The 18,761-nt window shown below is 51.6% G+C and overlaps 7 protein-coding genes across 7 annotated transcripts; 5 read left to right on the top strand and 2 right to left on the bottom strand.

The window, feature by feature from the left end:
* The first annotated feature begins 754 nt into the window (after positions 1 to 754).
* Positions 755 to 2,141, top strand: BO79DRAFT_207633 (NAD(P)-dependent alcohol dehydrogenase). The gene is made up of 3 exons (XM_025682219.1): positions 755 to 1,000; positions 1,068 to 1,679; positions 1,740 to 2,141. The coding sequence occupies exons 1-3, from the start codon at positions 827 to 829 to the stop codon at positions 2,031 to 2,033; spliced, it is 1,080 nt and encodes a 359-aa protein (XP_025542778.1). The 5' UTR covers positions 755 to 826; the 3' UTR covers positions 2,034 to 2,141.
* Positions 2,142 to 2,298: 157 nt separating this feature from the next.
* Positions 2,299 to 4,318, top strand: BO79DRAFT_207634 (threonine synthase THR4). The gene is made up of 3 exons (XM_025682220.1): positions 2,299 to 2,410; positions 2,505 to 2,830; positions 2,897 to 4,318. The coding sequence occupies exons 1-3, from the start codon at positions 2,357 to 2,359 to the stop codon at positions 4,119 to 4,121; spliced, it is 1,605 nt and encodes a 534-aa protein (XP_025542779.1). The 5' UTR covers positions 2,299 to 2,356; the 3' UTR covers positions 4,122 to 4,318.
* Positions 4,319 to 8,207: 3,889 nt separating this feature from the next.
* BO79DRAFT_168046 (DNA primase subunit PRI1) lies at positions 8,208 to 10,076 on the top strand. The gene is made up of 3 exons (XM_025679407.1): positions 8,208 to 8,460; positions 8,522 to 8,719; positions 8,778 to 10,076. The coding sequence occupies exons 1-3, from the start codon at positions 8,246 to 8,248 to the stop codon at positions 9,907 to 9,909; spliced, it is 1,545 nt and encodes a 514-aa protein (XP_025542780.1). The 5' UTR covers positions 8,208 to 8,245; the 3' UTR covers positions 9,910 to 10,076.
* Positions 10,077 to 10,470: 394 nt separating this feature from the next.
* BO79DRAFT_252019 (beta-lactamase/transpeptidase-like protein) lies at positions 10,471 to 12,128 on the top strand (the record flags this gene model as incomplete). Its single annotated transcript, XM_025685897.1, has 3 exons — positions 10,471 to 10,608; positions 10,672 to 11,672; positions 11,735 to 12,128. The coding sequence occupies 3 exons, from the start codon at positions 10,471 to 10,473 to the stop codon at positions 12,126 to 12,128; spliced, it is 1,533 nt and encodes a 510-aa protein (XP_025542781.1).
* Positions 12,129 to 12,169: 41 nt separating this feature from the next.
* Positions 12,170 to 13,682, bottom strand: BO79DRAFT_243559 (MAM33 family protein). The gene is made up of 5 exons (XM_025685299.1): positions 13,433 to 13,682; positions 13,139 to 13,260; positions 13,020 to 13,078; positions 12,422 to 12,948; positions 12,170 to 12,365 (listed from the first exon to the last, which is right to left on the bottom strand). Exons 1-5 carry the CDS (start codon positions 13,629 to 13,631, stop codon positions 12,340 to 12,342), a joined length of 933 nt encoding a protein of 310 aa, XP_025542782.1. The 5' UTR covers positions 13,632 to 13,682; the 3' UTR covers positions 12,170 to 12,339.
* A 255-nt stretch (positions 13,683 to 13,937) lies between these two features.
* BO79DRAFT_243560 (translation machinery-associated protein 16) lies at positions 13,938 to 14,751 on the bottom strand. Its single transcript, XM_025685300.1, has 3 exons — positions 14,548 to 14,751; positions 14,398 to 14,482; positions 13,938 to 14,338 (listed from the first exon to the last, which is right to left on the bottom strand). Exons 1-3 carry the CDS (start codon positions 14,714 to 14,716, stop codon positions 14,056 to 14,058), a joined length of 537 nt encoding a protein of 178 aa, XP_025542783.1. The 5' UTR covers positions 14,717 to 14,751; the 3' UTR covers positions 13,938 to 14,055.
* A 223-nt stretch (positions 14,752 to 14,974) lies between these two features.
* BO79DRAFT_285551 (putative exonuclease) lies at positions 14,975 to 17,801 on the top strand. The gene is made up of 3 exons (XM_025688370.1): positions 14,975 to 15,176; positions 15,235 to 15,382; positions 15,439 to 17,801. Exons 1-3 carry the CDS (start codon positions 15,164 to 15,166, stop codon positions 17,534 to 17,536), a joined length of 2,259 nt encoding a protein of 752 aa, XP_025542784.1. The 5' UTR covers positions 14,975 to 15,163; the 3' UTR covers positions 17,537 to 17,801.
* Positions 17,802 to 18,761: the final 960 nt, after the last annotated feature.

An 18,761-nucleotide genomic window follows, 5' to 3' on the forward strand; every position in this document is an offset into this window, starting at 1 on the left:
GATTAGAGTGAGTCCCGATAAGATCCGATTCCTGCAAGGTTTCCGCGTCTTTTCTTGACTTGCGGTTTATCGGGCCGTGAAGAATAGAACTAAGAGAGATCACACCACGCTTGCCACTTAAATGACTGGGTATAATGAGCTTTTAAGAGATAGCTTTGGAGATAATAAAATCAATCAATTAACCTGTCCATAAGGCTGTAGGGAGGTTTTCCGACTTCGGTTTTCTTTATGTTTCATTTTCTCAGTGGGGGGGGGGCTTTGTCCGTCCACTTTATTAGTCTCATTGTCCGGCTTTGGAGAAGGTTGAAGATTTGGAGAAATTGGAGAAACACTAGCATTAGAAAGTATTCGTTCGGTTTCAATTATTAATTCAAGCTAGGATAACTATACCTAAAATACGACTACTGAGATTTGGTCCCTGTATAGCAGAAAATGTAGTCTTCATGTAAGGTTGAGTTAGGAGCATTAATGATACGGCAAAACAAGCAGCCGGATCGAGGCAAGACTCCGCCAGATGTCTATCGGAAAGACTCCATCTAGACCACAAGTACTTCTTCTCAGTGGGCTAATAGGCCATCGATGGGATATCCGCAATACCCGTGCCCTTTCCGCCTCTTCTTCTCCCTTCTTGGCTATTCTGTCTCTGGCCAAAAGTGGGCCATCTGCCGATCCAACCGATGAATGATCCATGGAATAGCAGTTGCCCCTCTGTAGTGATTCCTGGCGTATAACTTATAAAGAATTGGGGTTGTCTCCTATTCCTTGACTTAGTTGCACCTGTCATACTCCAAACCTAAGCATACCTCTGTCCACTCAATCATTCACAATGGCTCAAGATTACAAGTTTGAAGGATGGATGGGTCTCGACAAGGACTCCGCCGACGGAAAGATGGTCTGGCAGGAGTTTGAGCCCAAGCCGTGGGAGGAAACCGATGTTGACATTAAGATCACTCACTGCGGTATCTGCGGTTCCGATTTGCACACTCTCCGCAGCGGCTGGGTAAGGCATCTACCATTATGTATCGGTTGAGATACAGTTTCCAAATCTTGGATACTAACCGCAACAGAGACCTGCCCTGTATCCCTGCTGCGTGGGCCACGAAATCGTCGGCACTGCCGTGCGCGTTGGATCCAAGGCTGTCGGTGGCATCAAGGTTGGTGACCGCGTGGGTGTCGGCGCGCAGAGCGATTCCTGCCTTGGTCGTCTGGGAGATTGTCCCGAATGTGCGATGGGCGATGAGCAGTATTGCTCCAACAAGATCGTCGGTACCTACAACAATGTGCACCTGAACGGCGGCAAGTCTTACGGTGGATATGCTTTGTACAACCGCACCCCGTCTCACTTCGTTATCAAGATCCCCGACAGCATCTCTTCGGCGCAGGCCGCCCCTATGCTGTGCGGTGGTGTTACCCTGTTCAGCCCCCTGAAGCATCACAACTGTGGCCCCGGCAAGCGCGTGGGTATCATTGGTGTCGGTGGACTGGGCCACTTCGGTGTGCTTCTGGCCAAGGCCATGGGTGCTGATAAGGTGGTTGCTATCTCGCGCAAGACTGGCAAGGCCAATGATGCGCTGGCTATGGGTGCCGATCTCTATGTTGCTACGGATGATGAGCCGGACTGGGCTACCAAGTATGCCCGGTCTCTGGATTTGATTGTCTGCACGGTTTCTTCGACCAAGGTATGTTTTATCCCATTATACGCATAACTTTGGGAATTTCGGGTACTAATGGGGATATAGATGCCCATGACCGAGTACCTGGGCCTGCTCGCGACGGGCGGTGCCCTGGTCCAGGTCGGACTTCCTGATGACGGTGTTCTCCTGGCCCCTGTCGGCAAGCTGCAGCGTCGTCTAAAGGCCACCAGCTCCTTTATCGGCAGCCCCAACGAGATCCGTGAGATGTTCCAGCTCGTTGCCGAGAAGGGAGTCAAGGCCTGGATTGAAGAAATCCCGATGAAGGACGCCAATCAGGCTATTGTGGATATGCACGCGGGCAAGGCGCGGTACCGTTATGTGCTGGTGAATGAGCAGTGATGTGATGATGGTGATGATTTACGAAGTATGGAGTTGTTGGAGTTTAGTTGGAGAAGAGGACAGCGATGTTGCACAGAGATAGATAGAGATAGAGATAGAGACTAAAATGATACCATTTTCGTTGACCGAAACAGGCAGGTGGCGGGCACGTGGTTGCGAGGGGCGCCGCAGTCGGAGGCGCTAAACCCAAAGTGGATTTTTCCCCTCGGCCTTCGCCGCGGGGATCTTTCCGACTTGCCTCTTTGACTCAGACATCTTTATCACTCTTTCTCCTTCTCTCCTTTGGTCCTTACTTACCATTGCCTCATTAATTTCTATTCACAATGTCGCCTACTCTCTCTCAAAGATTCCTGAGCACCCGCGGTGGCTCCTACGGCGTAAGTGACATCTCCCGCCCAGATCATATCTCGTCGCCTATAAATACTCTCCTCCCAGCGGAGTCAATTGCTAACTGACTATCTCCAACAATAGCTTTCCTTCGAGGAGGTCGTCCTGAAGGGTCTCGCCTCCGATGGTGGTCTCTTCATCCCCGAGGAGATCCCTACCCTCCCCGCCGGCTGGGAGTCGGAATGGCGCGATCTCAGCTTCGAGGAATTGGCCTTCCGTATCATGTCCCTCTACATCTCCGAGTCCGAGATCCCCAGTGAAGATCTGAAGGATATCATCAAGCGCTCCTATGCTACCTTCCGCCACCCCGAACGCACCCCCATCGTTGAACTTGACGCCAAGCGCAACCTCTACCTCCTCGAACTCTTCCACGGCCCCACCTTCGCTTTCAAGGATGTCGCCCTGCAAAAGTAGGTTTATTGGAAACTGCACATGTGTGAGGAAGGACATCTGGTGCTGACCTCAGTTTTAATCAGTCTCGGAAACCTGTTCGAATACTTCCTGGTGCGCAAGAACCAGGGCAAGGAGGGCAAGGACAGACACCACCTTACCGTTGTCGGTGCGACAAGTGGTGACACTGGCTCTGCTGCCATCTACGGCCTCCGTGGCAAGAAGGATGTCTCCGTCTTCATTCTGTTCCCCAAGGGCAAGGTCTCGCCCATCCAGCAGGCCCAGATGACCACCATCCTCGATGCCAACGTTCACAACCTCACCGTCGAGGGTACCTTCGATGACTGCCAGGACTTCGTCAAGGCCCTGTTCGCCGATCCCGACATGAACTCCACCCACAACCTCGCCGCCATCAACAGCATCAACTTCGCCCGTATCCTGGCTCAGATCACCTACTACTTCTACTCCTACCTCGCCCTGACCAAGACCCCCGGCTACAACAACAAGATGAGATTCGTCGTTCCCTCCGGTAACTTCGGCGACATCCTGGCCGGTTGGTTCGCCAAGCGCATGGGTCTCCCCGCCGAGAAGCTCGTCATCGCCACCAACGAGAACGACATCCTGGACCGTTTCTTCCGCACCGGCGGTACCTACAGCAAGAGCGACAGCAAGGGTGCCGGCGTCAAGGAGACTCACAGCCCTGCCATGGACATCCTGGTCAGCAGCAACTTCGAGCGTCTCCTCTGGTTCCTGGCCTACCAGACCAGCGAGGCCAGCACGGCCGACGAGCGTCGCAAGCAGGCTTGCGACAACGTCAGCAACTGGCTCAACCAGCTCAAGACCGAGGGTGGCTTCAGCGTGCCCCCTGCCCTCTTCCAGGCCGCTCAGGTTGAGTTCGAGAGCGAGCGCGTCAGCAACGACGAGACCATCGCTCAGATCCGCTCCACCTACCAGTCCTGCTTCCCGTCCAACCTGGGCCCTGGCAGTGCCAAGAGCTCCAAGACGGGCGGTTACATCCTGGACCCTCACTCCGCCATTGGTGTCGCCGCATCCCTGCGCTCCATCGAGCGTAACTCTGGCGTTAGCCACATCTCCTTGTCCACGGCCCACCCGGCCAAGTTCGCCAGCGCCGTCGACCTGGCCCTCCGCGGCCAAGACGGCTACGACTTTACTGAAGTCCTGCCCCAGGAGTTCATCGGCCTGGAGGACCGCGAAAGCCGCGTCACTGCCGTCGGCCCCGGTGCTGGCTGGGAGCAGGTGCGCGAGATCGTCAAGGCTGAGGTCGAGCAGGAGTTGGAGGGAAAGCGGTAGGCACTTAATCATATAACCTGCATATCACATTTAGTTATCGTCTTCCTTTTGCAATGTCTGTTTGACCAAAAAGCCAAGCTACGTCGATGATATCTCACGATCTCCATGTTTCTTTCTCCCTTTACTTATATCTTACATCATGTGCATCTTTGGCTTCTCTTCCCATAGATCATATTATATCATACCATACAATCAAGATAGATGTTTCAATCATGAGATGGTTATACCAGATACTCCAGAAATTAAGCGAAATAAACGTAGAACAGATAGTGAAACTGATAGTATTACGGCAGTACAACATGTCAACCACTCACCCCCTCCTAGTGAATGAGACGTTCTACGTTGCAAATAACATTCGGCCTGTCAATTGGCTTAATTCCAAAAGCGAAGGAGGGTACGTAGGGACATGAGGAGAAAATCACGACACATGACCATCCATCTAAGTGTCATTGACTACAACCGACGACTCATGCTACATACTGTTACTATTCCGGGCAACGTAACCCACCGGGACTGATACGACATCAACCACACGACCCACTGAGCAATACGAACAACGGCGTCTATCTAAATTTATCTCAATCTTCTGTCCACAAGTACAAATTATGCATTATTATGTATTAGAGCATCATTATCTGACACAAAAGCCAAATACATGACTCCTCACCAAAAGCCCTTAGGAAACATTCCAGGCCAACGTAAGGATGGCCAGTATGCGTTAGGAACTTGACAAGCAAGGAGCCCAAAGGAGGAAATCACGAAACGATATCAAGAAAAAGTAAAGTAATAGACAAAACAGTAAAAGCCAGATTTTTCTAAATGGGACCGTACCGTACCGTAACACCGGAGATAATATGGGTTATCTTAGTTAATGGGTGACATCGCGATCAAGTGTAGCTTGGTCGTTAGATCACACATACCGGACTGAGCCAATTTAGAGGAGAGCCATGACACCCATGACGGCCGCCAGGAAGCCAGCCGCGGGTTGCATGTTGGAGGAGGCGGCGCCAGTGAAGGCTGGGGAGACGCCCGTTGCGCCAGTGGTCTCGCCGGGGGTAACGGGAGAGACACCGGTGGTTTCTTCGGGAGTGACGGGGGAGACGCCAGTCGCGCCAGTGGTCTCGCCGGGTGTAACGGGAGAAACGCCGGTGGCAGTGGTCTCTTCAGGAGTGACGGGGGAGACGCCGGTCGCGCCGGTGGTCTCTTCGGGGCTAACCGGGGAGACACCAGTGGCAGTAGTCTCTTCAGGAGAAACCGGAGAAACGCCAGTGGCAGTGGTTTCTTCAGGGGAGACGGGGGAAACGCCAGTGGCAGTAGTCTCTTCAGGGGTGACGGGGGAGACACCAGTGGCAGTAGATTCTCCAGGAGCAGCCGAGGTGCCGGGCACAGCAGTCTCGCCAGGCACAGCAGTCTCGCCAGGCACGGACGTCTCGCCGGAAGCACCAGGTACAACGCTCGAAGCACCGGGAACAGTGGTCTCACCAGGGACGACGCTCGTGGAGGCTCCAGGGACAGCAGTCTCACCAGGGACGACGCTCGTAGAGGCTCCAGGGACGCTAGTCTCACCGGGAACGCCGCTGGTAGAAACTCCAGGGACACTGGTCTCGCCAGGAACAGCAGGAACAGTGCTCTCGCCGGGAACAACGGGGACACTGGTCTCGCCAGGAACAGCGGGGACGGTAGACTGGCCAGGAACAACAGGGACACTGGTCTCGCCAGGAACAGCAGGAACAGTGCTCTCTCCGGGAACAACGGGGACACTGGTCTCGCCAGGAACAGCAGGGACAGTGCTCTCGCCAGGAACAATAGGAACAACAGGAACCGTGGTGTTCTGGAATGGCGGCTGAGTGGACTGAGTGGGAATAAAAGTGCTGTTCTGGATTGGTACAGGTGTATGAGTAGTAACGGTTGCAGGTGGGATCACCGTTGTGCCGTTAGTGGGAATGGGGCCGACAGTGGTTTCAGTAGTGACCGGCCTGATAGGAGCGGTACCAAAGCTGGTAGTAGTGATAGGAGCAGTTCCATGGCTGGTGGTCGGCTGGATAGGGGCCGTTCCATGACTGGTAGTCGGCCTGATAGGAGCCGTTCCATGACTGGTAGTCGGCCTGATAGGAGCCGTTCCATGACTGGTAGTCGGCCTGATAGGAGCCGTTCCATGACTGGTGGTAGGCTTGATAGGAGCAGTGCCATGACTGGTGGTAGGCTTAATAGGAGCAGTCCCATGGCTGGTGGTAGGCTTGGGCTGAGGCGCAGTACCAGTAGGAAACTGGATAGGAGGAGGGGGAGGCGGGGCCGTGCCAGTACCCACTGTACAAGAATTAGAGACGATCATAAGCAGTAGGGGAATTGGGCATATCTCTTACCAGGGTAGTTGGGGCCGACGACGGTTTTGATGTCAGGCTATCGAAGTTCATGTCAGCATGTGCAAGACAATCAGTGTCAGGATGAGTTCCAGCATACCTCTCCACCGCGGGCAATGACTCCTGCCAGAGCCGGGCCAGCAAAGGCCAGTAATGCGACACCTCCCTTGACCATTTCGATTATCGATACTCAGACCGGTTAATAAAAGCGAACACCACAACACAACTTTTTAGGCGAAACGAGTGGAAATTGAAACAGCGAGTGACTCCCAGATGTAATACGAAAAGGAAACGGAAGCATGTCAAGGAAGCAGGGAGGCCTGCCCTTTAAATCTTTCATTGTTGAATCTTCCAACCGTTTCCGTGGCCATAGCTCGTGCATGATGGCGATAATGCCACAGTAGGATCCAATGAAAAACAGATCATCGCGCAATAGACGCTCGGTCCAGGAGAAAAAAGCTAGATTTGCTGCTCAACGCCAGGAGCTAGCAAGCTGCGTTGTAAATTAGAGTTAGGCAAACCATGGATTGTGAAGGAACCGATGTAATGGGAGAGGGAAAGTCCTGCCTGGAGAAGTTGTTGGGAGTGTCGCATTCCGTCGTATCATTAACATCAAGGCCCACAATGCTCACATCAGGGTCTTCACGATGCAAATTTGGAGAGAGTCCAATAGATGAAAGAACATAGTGGTGGCGTCATCACTCCAATAGAAAATTATTTTTCTGTATCACAGGAACTTCCTCGCACCGATAGCCCTACGTAAAGCTGGTGAACACCACCTATAGAATGAAGGGTTAACGAGCGGCTGACTATGCTCCATTCTCACAGATGACAACTACCATGGCATTGACGGCATACGTCCTTAGCAATATTGAGTACTCTGCTGTCCCTCAAGCTGTAGGGTCCCATAGACTCCCAAAACATCCGCGGGCTTCGATGGGCTACCCCGGATGGTGGATACTCAATGGGTACTTCTGCAACGTTGCATTTCATGGATAAAATTCAGGGCGGTGGGGGAAACCCTGGAACTTCAGAGTAAAAGAAAACAAGGAAGAGAAGAATCAAATCGAGCAGCTGGGGATGCCTCCACAGCATGTTGAGGCTGCTGTGGGTATCGTCTGAGAGTAACTGGCAAGCATGGGGGATACCCTTGAGCTCACTTTGGGGGAGACCAGTTGTTACCACACAAGGATCCAACTGGAGTGGCTCGAGTCAGGCTGAATCAGCTAAGACATCAATGAGTCAACAAGATGGTGCAGCCGGATCAGGCTAAGAAGGCCAACTAGAGGATATAGATAGATTCAGTGTGTTGATGAGAGCCTTCAGGTTCCATAGGGCCCGAAGTTCATCCTCATGGGTCAGGGCAGTATACACGTCATCCACCTTTGATTACGAGAAAAGTCCAATGGAACAGCGTCAGCAGATACCGCAAACGGCCAAATCTCTGCCAGGGTGTTCCTGATCACGCAGGGGTGGACCCAAAGATGATGAGGTTGTAGCAGGCAAAGAAGTGGTTGTCGTCGTTGAGGCCATACTTCGGTACCTTGGTGAGTAATCGCCGTTTGCGGACGTAACCACTCACGTGATATGTAGCTTCTTCCGCCTCGAAGCAGCAGATGAGGTAGGGCTTAGGGCTGCCGGGGAACACGCCGATCGCGTTGGGCAACGCGTCGCGACGCGTGGGTTTAATGAGTTGACGATAATGGATGTGGATTGAAGCGCTCATGCAACTCACAACAGCTTAGCACTACGTCAACATTCGGAATGCCTCACTCAGTATCTTCGCAGGACTCATCTGCCGATCGCAAGGATGATGAACTTATGCCTGACGCTCCTCCTACGGAGACAGCATCGGCAAACCAGGAGGACAATGCAGCCGCAGGAGTGAAACTTGAAGACCTATTTAACGATGATGACGATGATGAATACCCAGCCTCTAGTGCACCAGAGACGCAAAATGGTGCTTCATCTGCTCCGGAGTAAGTATACATGCTGCGATATCTCGTGAAAGAGAGCATTAATTTAACTGAGATTAAACAGACCTGCTGCTGCTCCGGGGCCCCAGGTTGATACCGATACAATGCTTGCGTTCTATCAACGCCTCTTTCCTTTTCGCTATCTTTTCCAATGGTTGAACCATGGCATTGTCCCATCCCCAGACTTCGGAAACCGTGAATTCGCCCTTACCCTCCAAAACGATGCCTACCTGCGGTACCAGTCATATGCAACTGCGGATCTGTGAGTCCAAGAGTCCGCTATTGTCATTTTCCAAGGTCCTAACGTTTCCATATCATAGGTTCCGTAAAGATATCCTGAAAATGAACCCCTCTCGGTTTGAAATTGGGCCTGTCTACAACACGAACCCGCGCGACAGGAAGACGCTCCGAGGTGGCCAGATGAAGCCGATCGCCAAAGAGTTGGTATTCGATATCGATCTTACGGATTACGATGACATCAGATCCTGTTGCGAAAAGGCAAACATTTGTAGCAAGTGCTGGGCCTTTGTCACTATGGCAATGAAAGTCGTCGACACAGCGCTACGTGAAGATTTCGGTTTCGAGCACATATTATGGGTCTATTCTGGTCGTCGTGGTGCCCACGCCTGGGTTTGCGACCCCCGTGCGCGCAGCCTTCCAGATGATAGGAGAAGAGCCATCGCGGGCTACCTAGATGTCATCCGAGGAGGAAATTCGAGCGGAAAGCGGGTCAACCTCAAGCGGCCTCTGCATCCCCACATGTCTCGCAGTCTGGAGATACTAAAACCATACTTCGCTCAAACTACGCTGGTGGACCAGGAAACCTTCTCCAGCTCCGAGCAGACGCAACGTATTCTTTCATTGTTGCCCGATAAGGGATTGAATGAATCCTTACGGAAACGATGGGAGTCATCACCCGACCGCAGCAGTGCCAATAAATGGGCGGATATCGACGCCTTGGCCAAGACAGGCAAGAGCAGCACTCTCAACCCTACTACACTGCGAGATGCAAAGCAAGACATTGTTCTCGAGTACACCTATCCACGCCTGGATTCCGAGGTCAGCAAAAAGATGATCCACTTGCTCAAGAGTCCATTTGTCATTCACCCCGGCACTGGTCGCGTGTGTGTTCCGATAGACGCCCGAAAGGCGGAACAATTTGACCCTCTCTCGGTGCCTACGGTTACGGAGCTACTTGCGGAGATCGATGCATGGGATGCGGAGCATCCGAGCAATAATGCAGGTCCGGAAGTGGCGGATGGCGAAGGCAGTGTACCCGAATCTGATGCTAGAGGGAGTCGCAGACTGCAAGACTATGAAAAGACGAGTCTGAAGCCGTACGTCGACTACTTCCGCTCATTCATTGCCGGGCTTCTGAAAGAAGAGCGGACGGGCAAACGGGAAAGGGCCGACGATGCGACTGAGGTCAAGACCGAAAGCATGGAGTTCTAGACATTCCCTGCCAGTTCTATGTTGCGTGTTTGGCTTTGATCGTTGATTCGGATTAGCATGTCGGATATGATACATTTATGGGGAACGGGATTGGCGTCATCGTGCATTGCAAAGGCTGGACACGCTGGAGTTTACTTTTATTTTTCTAGGTCACTGCAACCTTATTCATCATTCTACGTAAATAATCAGTTTTTTTTTTTTTTTTTTTTTTTTTTTTTGGCTGATATTGATACCAACAAATAGTACCGTATCAAAGAATTATTTTATTTTTTTTATTCTAATTCTTCTTTTTATTATTCTGATTTTCGATCAATACCTTTCTGTATCTATTTTATGCTTTTTTTTTTTTTTTTTTTTTTTTTTTTTTTTTTTTTGTGTCATATTCTCAGAACTGTTCCTCGGCACATAGTCCTGACTGTCACTCTAAGCTTCTTCAATTGGAATGCGGAGCTCCGACGGGAAACCTCATGTCAGCCTCAACCCCGCGCCGACGATGCTCTCAACTCCTTAGATGAGAGACCTTGGCTCGATCATAAGCTTCAATCATCATGCCAGGCAAACATGGCAGCAGACAACACCACTGCCAACCCGCTAGATGAGCGGTTTGAGACCCTCGTCCAAGAAACATTGGACTACTGGCACGTCCCAGGCATTTCAATCGCAGTAGTCGATGGAGACAACACCTGGGCCAAGGCAGGTGTCTCATACATCCCCAACGATCGAGACAACATACAAGAATAAATTATTAACCGATAAACACAGGGCTATGGCATCGCAGCCTTCCCCGCTGAGCCCGTAACTCCCTCTACGCTCTTCTACGCCGGAAGCACCACCAAAGCCTTCACCGCAGCCCTGATGGCCACCATCGTCGATGACGACAACTTCCCCCAAGTACACTGGGATACGCCCATCAGCCAGCTCATCCGCGACGACTTCGTGCTACATGACGAGCACGCAACCGAACACACCACCATCGAAGATGCCCTATCTCATCGCTCAGGCCTCCCCCGTCACGATCAAGCCTACGGCAACCGTCTCACCCGCGACGAAGCCGTACGAACAATAGTGCGCCAGCTGCGCCATCTCCCATTGACCGCCCCTCCGCGCACCAAGCTCCAATACTGCAACCTCATGTACGTCGTCGTCTCCCATGTTATCGAGACCCTCACCGGCGGAGAATGGCTAGGCGACACCCTAGCCCGCACCATCTGGCATCCCCTCGGCATGAAATCTACCTACTTTAACCTCAATGACGCCAAAGCATCCCCTCACCACCTGGCCCGAGGATACTACCATACCCCCAGCGACGGCGACAATGACAATGACAGCAATCATTACCGCGAAGTCCCCTGGATGTCACTAGACGAAATCTCCGGCGCCGGGAGCATCATCAGCAACGTCCTGGACTACGCCCAATGGGCGCGCGCACTACTCCACCAAACCGAGCCCTTATCGCCAGCCGTATACAAAGCGATCTTCGAACCGCGGACTTTACTGCCCTCCGAGGCGCCGTTCACGGGCCCGCGCGCATACGCTCTGGGTTGGTACACAGGCGTGTACCAAGGCGTGCAGTTCTTCGAGCATACGGGGGGCATGAATGCGTTTGGGGCGGAGGTAATCTTGTTCCCGAGTTTGAAATATGCAGTTGTCATGTTGGCGAACACAGCCGGGACGTCCAATTACGCGCAGAAGGCGCTGGCGTTTCGGTTGGTGGATGAGAAGCTCGGTGTGCCGGTTGAGAGGCGGTTCGATTGGAATGCGAAGTATGTTTTGGATCAGAGTTCTGCTCGGGGTGATTATAATGCTAACAATTTTTTCTTTCCAGGAATATGGCGCATATACAAGAGGAGAGGAAGAAAGCCCTTGATGCTATTCATAAGGCTCCCGCGCATGTGATTCCGCATTCGTTGGAGCTACGGGAATATATTGGGACGTATGTGCATCCGGGTTATCAGACGATTGAGATCTATCTTGATCAGTCGAAAAATATATTGCGCGCTGACCGGGATCGTACGACCTGGCCGGAGTATCTGAGCTTTAAGCATGTTAATGGGGAGCATTTTCTCGCTATATCCGAGCATGTTGGAGACTTGGGGGCTTTCTTTCCTGATGTGTATGCGGCGGAGTTTCGCATTGGGGAGAAGGGGAAGCCGTGCGCACTTGGGGTGGCATGGGAGAAGACTATGAAGGAGAAGATCTGGTTTACGCGGTTGGATTAATTGTTTAGAGTGATTTATGTGTGTCTCGGTTTAGAGAGGGGGAGTATCAATCATTTTGACAGTGGTACCTTGCGAGGTTCAACTGAGCATCTACTATTAATATACATGAGCACACTGCATAAAACAGTGGCAGAATTATTGAAACATGATTCCGATATTTTCATGACGGATTGTCATAACCGTATTAATTTTTAAAGAACATCATCCACGCTTAAGCGGAGACGAAGTTCTTGACGTCTATAGATAGGGTTAGCCAAGTATCATACATAGGGATCTAATAGGATGTCACGTACTCTCGAGCCAGCGAACGTACTCCTTCTGCTCCTTGACCTGGATGTAGTCGGGGATCATGTTGGCAAGCTCGGCGTTGATGCCCCTCTCATCGAGGTAGCGCTCGAGGAAGGTCTGCAGGTCCTCATCGAGGTTCTCGAAGGGAGGACCAGCGTACATGCTCTGTCTGGTCCAGTCCTTCTCGGCAGTCTGGGCGTGGGCCAGGTCGGACTTGTTGAAGTAGGAGACCTCCTCGATCTGGAACAGGCCGTCCTGAGCAACAGTCTGGATCAGGAGGGCGCCGTTGCTGGGCTTCTCAACGGTGATGTTGACACGGGCAGGGAAGCTAGGCTCAAGGTCGCGGTCCAACTCATCGCCTTCGCGGTCAGCGGGAGCGACGCGGTCCTCAGCGTGCTGAGAGACGTTGCCAGAGCGGCCCTGGTTGACGGGCTGGTGGCCACCGAAGTCCATCTCATCGAGAGCAGCATCATCGAAGTCCTCCTGCTCACTGAGGTTCTGAAGGTCGGCGACAGTGAAGGTGAGGCGGATCCTAATGATTGAGCGAACCGTGAGAAGAAATGTCACAGTAGAGGGGGGGGGCTCAGTAACAAGGGTTCTTACTCTTCGTTGCCGAACTTTTTCGTCAGGACAACCTCCTGCTCACCAGGGACGTCCTTGACCTGTTGACCAGTATATTAGCTTTGATCGACGGCTTAAGGGATATCCAGCGAAGAGCGTACCTCCCAAGAGTTGTTCTGAAGAACATACTGGATGTTCTGAACGGAGGACTCGAGGTCCTCAAGGCCAGAAGCCTTCTCGTGCTTCAGTTCATCCTCAAGCTTGGCGACGAGCTCAACATCGCCTACAATCATCGAAAGTCCTATGTTAGCATAATTCTTCCGTAGATCCGCAATTGACGATTAACAACAGGGTTCTGTCTCATTCTGCCAGAAGAAAAGTAAAGCACAAAGATTCATTCAATCGCTGTTCTCTGGAAATTTTCCTACACAAGCAAATAACTCATATATTCTTACCTTCGGCAGGGGACTGCTTGAAAGCGCGGGACGTCGAAAAAGCAGCATAGGAAGGTCTCGTAATCTGCTTCAGAGAAGACTGGAAGGCATTCTTGGGGACCGCGGACACCGGCCGGGTAATGGCGGAGCGAGAAGAGACAGCGACAGAGCACGAGATGGTGCGAGGCACGGAGCGAGCGATAGTGCGGAGGGACATCATTTTGAAGGATTGAGGATGAAAATGGAAAGTGGCAGGAGAAGAGAAAGAAATGGACGGATGATGAAGGATCGGAAAAGAAGACAAGCTGATGATGGATGATGTTACCGCCCGCCAAGACTGGAGCTCTGCAATGAACTGCCAGACCAATCACGGGTCGCAAAGCGGGACTCATGCCATCCATCGCATTTCGACATCATGTAAGTTACAACTAGTAGTCATGGTTTGGATGATACTGTGATGAGAAGCATTCTGGTTACCCTCAAGGCTTTAATGGACATTATACAGCTACAAAAAATGATTCAACGGGTTTTGTAAAATTCTATGTGCAATCGTAACGCCGTTATGCCATCCATCTCCGCGCATACTGCGAATCTTCGATCTCCCAAAATGAAAACGCAGAAAGAAAACTAGAACTTTTTACGTCTCATGACATGCCCTTCGGCGGGAATACTGAAGGTTGTTTCGATCCATCCTTAGTGATGCGAATGAACTTCATCGTGCTCAGTCCAGACCAGTCTCCGTTCCACGAGGCGAGGGCTTTGAGAACACTCTCGTCGCTAAAGTCGGGCATCCAAAATCCCGTCTTAAACTCGCGATTCTCAACGTCTGTTCGCTGCAACAATGCTTCTTCGCGCTTGCTGGGTGGTCTGCCTTTCCGTCTCTCGCTCTGTAGTTGTTCGATCTCGGGCACGCTGCGGTTGATGTACCTATAGTTGAAGATCGTAAGTATATGCGATTTTCGCGATTGACGAACAGTGTGGCGCACCTGACAACGATGTCCTTCATTTCATCCTCTGACATCGGAGCTTGGCCTTCTGGGACACTCTCGTGGAAATAGGCGATACGTTCCACTAAACAGGAGAAACATTAGTTATCGCAACATCGAAGCACAAAATCCCAACGAGAATTGCCGTACCATATGTCTGTCTGGCCCGCGACATATTGGCGGAGACACGAGCGACTCGATCTTCTCTGGCATTGGCTCGGCGCAGTCTTCTGGCATCTCTGCTAAACTCGTGGAGAGCCTCAACAGCGCCTCTCTTCTTGGCAATATGCTTGGTAACTTTCTGGAATGTCTTCGGCATGGTGGGCAAATGGTTTGATCGGATTCTTGGCTCCTTCCACAACGAATGAAGAGAAACTTTTGATCCGACAGTCAAAAGTCGAATTTCATCTTTTGCGGAGGATTTCTTTTTTCTCCGGCAGAATCTAAAGGCGGTGATATAAGGTGGCGGCACCGCCTCGACAAGACCAATCAGGGGAGCGGATGGATGGGGCCTCCCCATCGCGTTCCTTGCGCGTCAGAGGGACCAGGGAGGTAACATTCCAATCTTGTTGTCTGGGTCATCCTCATTTCGCGACTGTTTAGGTGCTGGTTAGGCCTGGTGCATGCTACTGAGCACTGATGTCCTCTAATTCCCATGTCCGTCGTCAAAATTGACCTCTAAGCACCAACAGACACCAGTTGATGTCTGTTTCGGCGGTGCTACTTCCCTGAACGAGGAGTATTCGGTCTTCTAAGGACGCTGACAATGGGCATTAAAGGTATGCTTCTTATTGTCCTTGACTCGCGAAGTGCTGCATTTGCTTACACACAATACAGGGCTTCATGGCCTGCTCAAATCGATCCAAAAACCATGTCACCTGAAAAAGTTTAGTGGGCAGACCCTGGGAATCGATGCATATGGATGGCTACATCGAGGCACTGTCGCCTGCGCGGTGGACTTGGTTTTGGAAAGGCCTACTAGGAAGTACGTTCATAGCTAACAAGGCTGTATGTCACCATCCCTTTCTCACAAGATCGCAGACACATCGACTTCGTCTTGAATCGAGTCCGCATGCTCCTCTACTTCGGGGTAACTCCATATCTTGTATTCGACGGCGATGAGCTGCCAAGCAAGGCTGGAACCGAGGTGGAGCGTCAAAAGAGACGGCAGGACAGCAAAGCCCTCGGTTTGGAACTCCAGCGAAAAGGGCGGATCGCAGAGGCATACCAGGAACTGCAGAAGGCCGTTGACGTGACGCCCTTGATGGCGCGGGAGTTAATAGAGGAACTGAAGAAGATAGATGTCCAATACGTTGTGGCTCCGTACGAGGCAGATGCGCAACTGGCCTACCTGGAACAGCAAGGCATTATTGCTGGTATCATTTCAGAGGATTCTGATCTGCTCGTCTTTGGTGCAAAGCGGTTGTTATCCAAGCTCGACCAACATGGCGACTGCATTGAGATCAACCGTGCTGACTTTTCGGCCTGCCGAGAGGTAAGTCTGATCGGGTGGACAGACGCCGATTTTCGACGGATGTGCATCCTCAGTGGCTGCGATTATCTCCCCAACATTGCACGCTTAGGATTGAAGACAGCCTACCGAAGCATTCGGAAGTACAAGAACGTAGAACGGGCGTTGCGGATGCTTCAGTTTGACGGTCAATACCACGTTCCCTCCGATTACCTGGACAACTTCAGACAGGCGGAGCTTACGTTCCTCTATCAGAGGGTATATTGTCCGAAAGCTGGGAAACTGGTCACCCTAACACCGCCTGAGGCTGATGTCAAGTTGGAAGAACTCACGTTTATCGGTGGTGACGTGGAACCTGACGTTGCGGTCGGAGTTGCTCGTGGCGATCTCGACCCGACGACAAAGGAACGTCTTGTACTAAAGCCATCGCTCGCAGCTAAGCCGGCCGATAAGAGGCTGACCAACACGATAAGCCGTCGACAGACCCTGGGCTCGTCTGCTGAACTCAAGCCAAACAAGCCGATCAACTCCTTCTTCACCCCCAAGCGCGTTCCCTTGGCAGAGTTGGACCCGAATAGTCTCAGCCCCTCTCCCAGCCAACAACGGCTGCTACAACGCCATGTGAACAGCTCTTGGGACAGTGTTCCTGCACCATCACGGCCAGCACTCATGCGATCTGCGTCATCAGTCGGGTCGTCAAACCGGGCTTCTAGCCCTTTGATTAGAAGTGTGGAGCGTAATGCCTTCCTGGCACATGCCTCCAGAACATCGAATTTGCAGCCCGCTAAGCGGCAGCGACTATGTTCTGATGCAGAGGAAGCTAACCTCCCGAATCCCCCGGATTCCCGCAGCAGATTCTTCTCCGGCAGTGTTAACGATGCTAGTCCAAGCGCACAGAAGGCTACCCGCACCAAGAAGGCGCGCAAGTCTACCTTGGACGTCTTCTCCGATGACTCTGCAGAAGACCTCATGACACAGCTGCCAGACCCGAGCCAAGCGACTGAAACTCCAAATCGTGTCAATTCATCCTCCATCGATGACAGGTCCATTCAAACGCCTGCTGCAGCTACTTCTGAGCCGGGTGCTCCTGAGTCCCCTGCGGAAGACTGCAAAGAGCAAACTCAAGAGCAGAAATCATCCACTTCTGAACAAGCTTCGGAGAAGAGATCGGATGATGTTGGCGACGGCTATACACCAAACCTTTTGCCTGTCGCAAACTCTACCACGCTTTCAAAATACGTCTTTCAGGCCGGAACTTCTGGTGTGGGTAATCAAAATGATAAGCTTGGTGGTAAGGGTCATCAGTCAGGTTCCTTGAATGAGCACAAGGCGACTACCGGAGTGCGGCACGGCTTGTTGGGAACACCTCCCAGACGTCAGCGGACGACGCCATTGGAACGGCTAGGCCAAAGCGCCTTGGCTCGGTCTCGATCACTCAATTGTGTTTCGCCTTCCCTTGCAGCATTTAGAGCCTCCAAATCACCGGCAAAGAGCCCTGCAGCTCCAAAGCTTGATCACAAGCCTGTGCGAAGTTTGGCAACCCCCAGTCAAGGCAGTGAAGACATGATAATCCCGGATAGCGAAGATGAAGAATCCGAGGGCGAGACCCGAGCCCCAGTGGGACTTGCCCCGTTCGATGTGCGACGATTCTCGTTCATGGGTAAATAGAATCTTGGGTTCTCGAAGTGCAGTTACATCTTAGACATTGGCATTGTTCGGAAGTATCTTACATGCGTGGAACCGGACCTACACTCGCTCTTCCTCGATGTGAAAACCCTCTCTGGATTTCATTTCATGGCCTTCACCTTGCACCACTTGATTTTCCTATACATATAGCATCGACTCTTATATGCGCTCGCCAGGACCCTGTTTTGAAGACACAGGCTTGGACACCTGCTCCCGTTATGGGTTCTTACAGATTTTGATTATACTTGGCCATGCCGGAAAGATTGGTAGGCCTTCCGTGACAGGGCGTTTGATATAGCCTTCCAGCGCTCTACACATACCACATCCAGTAGATGAATTATAATAATTAGATACCTCTCAAATAAAGCATTTGACTACTGTGGCCGCGGACCTGAACCAGTAGATATACACAAGTAGTCATTGTAGGGTCCTCTCTGGAAGCACCTTCGATTTTGGGCATGTGTTCGATATTCAAGTGGTCCCAATATATAAGTACCTTTGAGATTTACAAGTAGGAAATGTTGTCTCGCAGCACCTAGTTTGATGAAATGAGAGGCTTGATGGAGAACGACAGAGTAACGCAGCTGCTACTAGTCGTGCAAGGGCTCGGTTCTCTATGCAGCGCGGCATCTAAGAACAGATATTAGTATCGTTCAACATATTTCAGTATCAGTAGCATTATAAAAATACTACTAGTACTACTAGTAGCAGTACCAATAAGCAACAACTGGTGCTCCACTTTCATGGGTATCAAAAAGAACCCTTAGTCGATGAATAGTACTAAGATGCTTTAATATATATATCCAGTACCGTATGACGCTGAAAAGTGAGTAACGAGGCAGCTACTGCGAGGGTTGTGAAGATAAGAATGAGACTAGAATTAGCTCTAAAGTAGCATCTGCAGTGCCAGCTGTGGGCGGATATATTTAGAAGATGATCCAAAAGTTAAGCAAGGTACCGATGGAGCAGCAGGTACTATTGAAATTGATTCTTGATTTCCGAATTGGAGGCTGGACCGATCAGGTGCCGATAAGCCAGTGGGGCTGATCTGATCCGGCTAGCGTTATCGGTGGACACGATCAACCTGCCCGATCTGGACAAGCGCCAGTAACGGATAAGAATACAGCAGGCGGTGAGGAATGGTTACCGGGGAACGGGAGGCGGGCCAACGCGGTAAACAAAAGACCAGTGGCCCAGCCTCCCCCAT

Source organism: Aspergillus costaricaensis (assembly GCF_003184835.1).
Source record: "Aspergillus costaricaensis CBS 115574 unplaced genomic scaffold BO79scaffold_6, whole genome shotgun sequence".
Classification (NCBI taxonomy): domain Eukaryota; kingdom Fungi; phylum Ascomycota; class Eurotiomycetes; order Eurotiales; family Aspergillaceae; genus Aspergillus; species Aspergillus costaricensis.

What these genes read in the sequence shown, in the direction of transcription:
- BO79DRAFT_207633 (XM_025682219.1), top strand. Translation starts at nt 827, where the DNA reads ATGGCTCAAGATTACAAGTTTGAAGGATGGATGGGTCTCGACAAGGAC. An exon ending in ACACTCTCCGCAGCGGCTGG is followed by an intron (nt 1,001 to 1,067) that starts GTAAGGCATCTA and finishes TAACCGCAACAG; the next exon opens with AGACCTGCCCTGTATCCCTG. An exon ending in GCACGGTTTCTTCGACCAAG is followed by an intron (nt 1,680 to 1,739) that starts GTATGTTTTATC and finishes ATGGGGATATAG; the next exon opens with ATGCCCATGACCGAGTACCT.
- BO79DRAFT_207634 (XM_025682220.1), top strand. Translation starts at nt 2,357, where the DNA reads ATGTCGCCTACTCTCTCTCAAAGATTCCTGAGCACCCGCGGTGGCTCC. An exon ending in CCCGCGGTGGCTCCTACGGC is followed by an intron (nt 2,411 to 2,504) that starts GTAAGTGACATC and finishes CTCCAACAATAG; the next exon opens with CTTTCCTTCGAGGAGGTCGT. An exon ending in AAGGATGTCGCCCTGCAAAA is followed by an intron (nt 2,831 to 2,896) that starts GTAGGTTTATTG and finishes AGTTTTAATCAG; the next exon opens with TCTCGGAAACCTGTTCGAAT.
- BO79DRAFT_168046 (XM_025679407.1), top strand. Translation starts at nt 8,246, where the DNA reads ATGCCTCACTCAGTATCTTCGCAGGACTCATCTGCCGATCGCAAGGAT. An exon ending in GGTGCTTCATCTGCTCCGGA is followed by an intron (nt 8,461 to 8,521) that starts GTAAGTATACAT and finishes GAGATTAAACAG; the next exon opens with ACCTGCTGCTGCTCCGGGGC. An exon ending in TCATATGCAACTGCGGATCT is followed by an intron (nt 8,720 to 8,777) that starts GTGAGTCCAAGA and finishes TCCATATCATAG; the next exon opens with GTTCCGTAAAGATATCCTGA.
- BO79DRAFT_243559 (XM_025685299.1), bottom strand. Translation starts at nt 13,631, where the DNA reads ATGATGTCCCTCCGCACTATCGCTCGCTCCGTGCCTCGCACCATCTCG. An exon ending in TTCAGAACAACTCTTGGGAG is followed by an intron (nt 13,079 to 13,138) that starts GTACGCTCTTCG and finishes ACTGGTCAACAG; the next exon opens with GTCAAGGACGTCCCTGGTGA. An exon ending in AAAAAGTTCGGCAACGAAGA is followed by an intron (nt 12,949 to 13,019) that starts GTAAGAACCCTT and finishes CTCAATCATTAG; the next exon opens with GATCCGCCTCACCTTCACTG.
- BO79DRAFT_243560 (XM_025685300.1), bottom strand. Translation starts at nt 14,716, where the DNA reads ATGCCGAAGACATTCCAGAAAGTTACCAAGCATATTGCCAAGAAGAGA. An exon ending in GCGGGCCAGACAGACATATG is followed by an intron (nt 14,483 to 14,547) that starts GTACGGCAATTC and finishes TCTCCTGTTTAG; the next exon opens with TGGAACGTATCGCCTATTTC. An exon ending in ATGAAGGACATCGTTGTCAG is followed by an intron (nt 14,339 to 14,397) that starts GTGCGCCACACT and finishes CTTCAACTATAG; the next exon opens with GTACATCAACCGCAGCGTGC.
- BO79DRAFT_285551 (XM_025688370.1), top strand. An exon ending in TTGGAAAGGCCTACTAGGAA is followed by an intron (nt 15,383 to 15,438) that starts GTACGTTCATAG and finishes ACAAGATCGCAG; the next exon opens with ACACATCGACTTCGTCTTGA.